The sequence below is a fragment of the Cricetulus griseus genome, chromosome 3 (assembly GCF_003668045.3).
Source record: "Cricetulus griseus strain 17A/GY chromosome 3, alternate assembly CriGri-PICRH-1.0, whole genome shotgun sequence".
In the NCBI taxonomy this organism is placed as follows: domain Eukaryota; kingdom Metazoa; phylum Chordata; class Mammalia; order Rodentia; family Cricetidae; genus Cricetulus; species Cricetulus griseus.
In genome coordinates this window covers 209872368-209879099 of record NC_048596.1, presented here as the reverse complement: position 1 = coordinate 209879099, position 6732 = coordinate 209872368, and the positions used below count along the sequence as shown (strand labels likewise).

The following is a 6732-nucleotide window of genomic DNA, read 5'->3' as shown; positions in this document are numbered from 1 at the left end:
GTAGCAGTATTTCTTCACTTCTCATTTTGAGATTTCTCCCTTCCCGATAAAAATCGATACATGCATAAAGACATATTTTACAGTGTATTCTGTGTAATTGCTTTCCTTGTGAGATATAGATGATGTCGAGTTAAAAATTGGCAGGTCACTGTCTTTGGCTGAGATTGTTACAGCTACAGAATGGGAGTAGTAATAGTGCCCACTGCACTAGGATGTGTAGCTGAGGTATAAGGAAGGTGTTGCTCAACACCTGGCACACAACCAGTGTGACAGGCTGAACCACTGGCATCACAAATGGTACAGACACAACTCCTAATGACAAACCTTGGGGGCAGGACCAGGTACAAGCACTGCATTCACTTTCTTTCCCTGTGACCTGTGGACATGTAGCCTGCTGGCACTTTAGTATTCGTAATTTTAGCCATGAATCTGGTCACAGTGTGGCATTTTCCACTTGTGGGGTCATATAATCCCTGAAGTTTAGCACTTCAGAGGCTTTCGGGATGTTTGAGATTAGAGATGCTCAGCCTGCATTCAGTGATGCCGCTGTTGCTGCTCATTTGACTTTGGGGACATTGGAGGTGGAACCCAGGACCTTTCGTGTCCTAGGCAAGCACTTGCCTCATGGTAAGTCCTCACCCCCGCTGCTACTCTTCAGAGTTCATAGTCTATAGGTATTTTTCCTGCTACTCAAAATTCAGACTTGGAGCTTGTAGTGATTTTAAACTTTTAAGGTCTTAGAACCGAATTCTAATGAATTTGGAACATTTGGGGAAGTCAGCAATAGGGTTTCTAAAGTGGATCTGCTCACAGGGATTGTTCTTGACCCTCACACCCAATGCCAGGCAAGCGACTGTTTTCTTCTACCAGTGGTATCCAGCAAAAGCTGCTTTCATTTTTCTTGAAGCCCATTTTGTTGAGATAGAGCTTCATGGTTTTTTGTTTGTTTTGTTTTAAGCAAGTCTGAAAGTTTCTAACTGGAGTGATTTTCTTTCCCTAGTCACAGATGTTTGTTTGGATATTTTCATTTGTGTTGATTTTAAATTTAAAGTTATATAAACATATAAGTTGTATGTATATGTTGGTTTTTTTTAAATTTTCATCCTATTCTCTTTTACTTTGATGCTGATTGTCTTTTTACAATACGATGTAATTATGTGATGAATTTTAAGATACAATTTTTTTTTTTTTTTTTTTTTTGAGACAGGATCCATGTAGCTCTGGCTAGCTGTGAACTTACTATGTAGTAGAAAATGACTTAGAACTCCTGCCCCTGTGCCTCAAGTGCTAGAATTACAGGTCTGAGCCCCACACCTGGCTAAAATTTTTAATACACAATTTTAAAATAAAGGTACTATGAACATTCCTGTTACAGCAAAGTAGGTGTGTGTGTGTGTGTTGCTGCTGCTGCTGTTTGTGGGTTTTGTTTTGTTTTGATACTTGGATTAATTGGTGCCTAGATCCTTGTATATTCCATTTAGGCTGACACTGTACCACTGAGCTATATCCAAGCTATATAATAAATAGTTTTAAATTATATTTAAGTGAATATAAACTACATATAATGTATCTCCTCCTTCCTTTAGTATACACAACCACATTGTCTGTGTGTATGCTTGTGCATGCACCAGGTTGGCCCTGGGTATCTTTAGTCACACTCCACCTTGGTTTTACACTGGTGTGTTGTGCCACACTGGGCCAGTAAACCTCAAGGGTCTTGTCTCTGTCTTCTTGGCCCTGGGATTGCAGATGTACATTGCCATACCCAGCTTCTGTGTGAGTGCTAACCAAACTGGAGTCTCTATGTCTCCTCTGCTGACTGAGCCATCTCCCCTACCCACTGCCAAGTAATTTTATTAATTTTATTTCATTATAAGAATATATCAGTGTTGTGACATTGGTCTTACAGAATTGAAACTAATGACAAGGATAAAGAATAAGGAAAAAGGTGTGATTGGGTTTTCATTGTGTAGTTCTCACCTACCTTGGCTTTATTGAGTATATGAAAATAATTTTGATAGATTACCTAACCAAATTGATTTGAGCTCTGCATTGTTCAAGGTTCAGTAGCCCAGCCGAATAATCCCTGGGGTTATTGCCCATCTTGAGGAAATTTGATAATCAGCCAGAATTGGTCTGGGAAATAAGAAGGAGCCCAAGGCAGTCTGGGAAAAAAATACACCTGTCCTTCACACTCATCAGCCATGTTTGGGGGGGAGGGAAGTAAGGACAGTTGGAAAAAAATGTCCTTTCTTTTGTCATTTTTTGCTTGCCTCTTCTTTCACTGTACACTATAGGTAGGGGAGGGCAGGATTAGATTTTTCTGCTTATCCACATTCCTAGGAGCTTATAGTCTTAGAGAAGGGCCATTTTGCTAGCCTGCTGGCGTGGCAGTAGAGGAAGGGAGCATTTGCATGTCTGAATAAAAAGACCAGGGGCATCTTCACCAAAGCTATGAGAAGGTGAAGCCACTCAAAAGGCAGCAGCTCTGCTCTGAGCTGTCTGCTTCCCTGCGTTTGGCATTCGACAGTGAGTAGCTGTCACTGTTGTCATTCAGCCTTTGATAACTGGTAATAGATTTTTCAGAATGCTATAGAGCATCTCTGTCTAACATGAACGGATCACCTAGGGTAGGTCTTATAGAGAGAGTGGGTAGACAGGGAGGGACTGGGGATTATCCCAAGAAAGGGAGCAGCAGTCTGAAGGAGAGAAAATGTTGGGAGACCTAGAGATTTATATTATTGCTTAGAGTTAAAATTGAGCAAGGTGGTTGTTCTGGTTTGGTTTGGTTTCCCAACTTGACACAAACCTATCTGGGAAGAGGGAATCTTTTTTTTTTTTTTTTTAAAGAATTTATTTATTATATATACAACATTCTGCTTCCAAGTATATCTGCACACCAGAAGAGGGCACCAGGTTGCTGGGAATTGAACTCAGGACCTCTGGAAGAGCAGTCAGTGCTCTTAACCTCTAAGCCATTTCTCCAGCCCGGGAAGAGGGAATCTTAACAGAGAAAATGCCTCTGTAAGATTGGCCTGTAGTCAGGTTTGCCAGATATTTTCTTGATTAATTATTGATGTGGAATGACCCAGTCCACTGGGTAATGCCGCCCTGTGCAGGTGGTTGTAGGTGGTATAAAGAAGCAGGCTGAAGAAGACATGAGAAGCAAGCCAGTAAGTATCAGTGTGCGGGACTTCTGCTTCAATCTGCCTCCAGGGCCCTGCCTTTCTTCCTGCCCTGGCTGCCCTCAGTGATGGGACTATTACCTGAAAGTAGAAGATGAAATAAACCTTTCTTCCCCAAATGGTCATGGTATATTTGAGCAGTAGAAGCCATAACTAAGATAGTCTTAAAGACTGCCGACTGCAAGATGGGGATATTTTCCATGGCAACAGTGTTGTGCCAGGGCATTACCACTGTTTTCAGTTGATCATCAGTTCTTACCAGCTAGTCTTAATGGCAAAGTGAATGGTGTAGGCTCCATAACTAACTTGGATGATGTTTGACCCTTCGGTTTGCCTGAATCTTTCTCCCTTCATGTTTTGTTAAGAGAAAAGCTGTGGGAATCCCTCGGCAGGAAGTACAGGGTATTCATGTGAAGCCTTGTTAAGGAGGACCGCTTTGTAACACATACTTGGAAGAGGATAAAACATACCTAGAAATCATTTTTCACCTTGGTGTGACTTTGGGACGTTTATTTGAAATGTTTAGAAGGCTTATTTTGGTTTCCACGCTGAATACAGTTACAAAGGATGTAAACATGGTAGTGATACTCAGGAATTCCCATGGAACAGCTCCCAGACAGTGCCTACTGCAGAGAGAATCCTTAATCTGTAGTGTCTGATTCAGGATACATGAATGTCCTTTGCTTCTAAATGTGGTGTCACCTCTCTATGGTGTATCCACCCAACTTTACATTCTCAACCGGTGTCAAAGCTGTGCTAAAGGCAAAATTTGCTTTTTTTTAATAAATGTCCATTACATGAGTGTATGTTAAAACATTTTCCTCCTACAATCAAATTTCTAAGTTCTCAGAATGTGGTGCTGAGATATATTTTTTAAAGAGTATCAGTCTGGTGGATGGCTTAGTAAGTAAAATGCTTTCTGGGAAAGCATGAGATCTTAACCCCCATAAAGGTGTTGAAGCCTGCTGGGGGTAGAGGGAGGGGGCAGAGACAAGCAGATCCTGGGAACTTGGGGCCAGGTAGGTCCAGTGAGGAATCCTATCTGAAGGGAAAAAGGAGAGTGGTAGAGGAAGACGGTGACACTGAGCTGTGACCTGCACATAGGCTATGTACCCACACAGTTGCACAAACATACACACGCAACTTATACCAGGCAGTAATGGTGCATGCCTTTAATGCCAGCACTCAGGAGGCAGATGCAGAGAGATCTCTGTGAGTTGAGTCCAACCTGGTCTACAAAGTTAGTTCCAGGACAGTCAGGGCTGTTACACAGAGAAACAGTGTCTCAAAAAAAAAAAAAAAAAAAGGGAAAGAGAAAGGGAGGGAGGGATGGAGGAAGGAAGGGTTACGATAAATCTTTCTGCCAAAAGCCACCTGAGCCCCACTGCCATGTGTGAGCTTTACGCCAGATGCCCGCCTGAGTTAGGGCCCAAATGAATACACAGAAAACTGTATTAGGTTCAAAGCTGCTTGGCCAATGACTAGGATTCCTCATCTGTTAGCTCAGTCTTAATTATCCATAAATCTATATATTTTATAAGACTTATCTTATCAGACACCTGTTGGCGTCCTCCCTTGCCGGTGGATCACATCCTGCCACTGGAGAAGGAAGGGGAAAAAAGGGACGCTTCCTGTTTCTCCTTCTTTAAATATGAGTCTCCTTGCTATGTCACTTCCTGTAAGGAGCCGTTACAAAGTTACCCAGGATGTAAGGAGCCGTTACAAGTTAGTGCGGCAGGCGCTGGGTAACTTTGTAACTTTCCATCCCTTGGTCTCTGCCTCTCCCACTGCATCCAGTCAGTGGGTGACACGTCGGAGGCGGCGGTTGCCAGCCTATATAAGGGATGGGTTTTTGGGAGTTTGGGGTCTCTGCTCTGTAAGCTTATGCTCTCCCTCTCAAGATGCATTAAAGCTTTACTGCAGAAGGATCCTGAGTGTGCCGTGTCGTTCTTGCTGGCGAGACAGTAGCGCGGGACAACTGGTGCCGAAACCCAGGAATCGAGACCTCATCATCGTCAGCACCATCGGAGACCCCTTGGCTACAAGGAAGATTCAGAACTGCAGGCAGGTACGATTCGGAGAGGTATGTCTTTTCTGGACTTTGGCTTGGGATTGTCGCCACCTTGGGAAGGTAGTGTTGAGGCTTTTGTGCTTGTCCTCGGAGCCATCTTGATCTTTTTCGCTGTTGTAGCACCCTTGAAGAGGTCCAGGATAGCATGTCAGAAACCGAACATAGTGAGAGGTTGGGCGCGCGCGCGCGCAAGAAAAAAACCGTCCACAAAAAAGGAAAAAGGCCCTCCCGGTGTGTCTAATGACAAGGGAGTGTATTTGTCAGATCCTAGGGATCCTCCCCCTGTTGTTAAATTAAAGGGAGGAGCTGGCTTATGCCCTGTACATGAGCTTGAAGCCTTAAATCTTGATAGCTCTGATGACTCTGAAAGCTCAGGAGATGAGGTCTTAAATACTGATGAAGAAGCTGAGCTAGATGAGGAGGCTGCTAAATATGAGAAAGAAAGATACCATCCGGATGACCATATACAAAATAGCAAAAAACCTCGAAGACGGCAGTTTCAAACAGCCCTCTCACAGGTTGTTCCTTCGGCGCCCCCTCCCTATGAGACGCGCCCGAAGTCTTATTCTTTTCTTTCGGAAAAGGTAAAAAGAAAGCTGCGCCTCGCTTTTCCCGTCTTTGAGGGCATTGAAGGAAAAAAAAAAAAAAAACTTACTTTAGATGTGGAACAATTGGACATATTATGGCAGATGGCCCAACTAGGCTGTGAGCAGAAGCTCCCCGGCCTATGTGTCACCTCCATCCAATATGAGAATTTTACCAAAGCAGCTAATCTGTCTAAAAGCCTTTCTCAGTTCATGTTGCAGAACTGGACCTCCGATTTTGAGCAAACGCTTCGGGAGTTGAGAGCCGCTATTATCCAGATTAACTCCACGTGCCTTGACCTGTCCTTGACGGAGGGATTGTCATCATGGATCACTTCAGCTGTCTCCTATTTTAAGGAATGGGTGGGGGTGGGATTGTTTAGTGCAGCGGTTTGCTGCGGATTGGTGTTGCTTCTCTGGCTGGTCTGTAGGCTCAGGGCTCAAACTAAGAGAGACAAAGTGGTTATCGCCCAAGCGCTTGTAGCTTTGGAACAAGGGGCTTCCATTGACATTTGGTTAACAATGCTTAAGCAATAGGCCGTCGGCCAGACAGCTCTTGCACACCCGGAGCCTAGGCTCATTGCACAGGGTAGAGTGTCTGGCTTGAGCAGCCCATGAGGGATGTCGAGCAAAGCATCGCACAGAGAGTTGCCTAATATGCAGGCTTCTCTGGGAGGCATGTTGTCCTGCATAAGGGTTGCCTGCCCCAGTTTCCCTTTCCCAGAAAAACGGCGGAGGACAGGTCGAGAGCGCTTCGGGTCAAGCTAACAGCCTAGTGGCGACTCTCGTACACAGTCTTATTGTATGATTTGGGAGGTACAACCTCTGCCTCTATCCCTCAATGTATGGGTGACCTACTTGCTTGTAAAAATATGAAGCCTTATCATTGATT

At 44.1% G+C, this 6732-nt stretch overlaps 1 protein-coding gene across 1 annotated transcript; it reads left to right on the top strand.

The window, feature by feature from the left end:
- The first annotated feature begins 4993 nt into the window (after positions 1-4993).
- Positions 4994-6471, top strand: LOC118238466. The gene has a single exon (XM_035441474.1). It carries the CDS (start codon positions 5271-5273, stop codon positions 6375-6377), a length of 1107 nt encoding a protein of 368 aa, XP_035297365.1. The 5' UTR covers positions 4994-5270; the 3' UTR covers positions 6378-6471.
- The last annotated feature ends 261 nt before the right edge of the window (positions 6472-6732 follow it).

What these genes read in the sequence shown, in the direction of transcription:
- LOC118238466 (XM_035441474.1), top strand. Translation starts at nt 5,271, where the DNA reads ATGTCTTTTCTGGACTTTGGCTTGGGATTGTCGCCACCTTGGGAAGGT.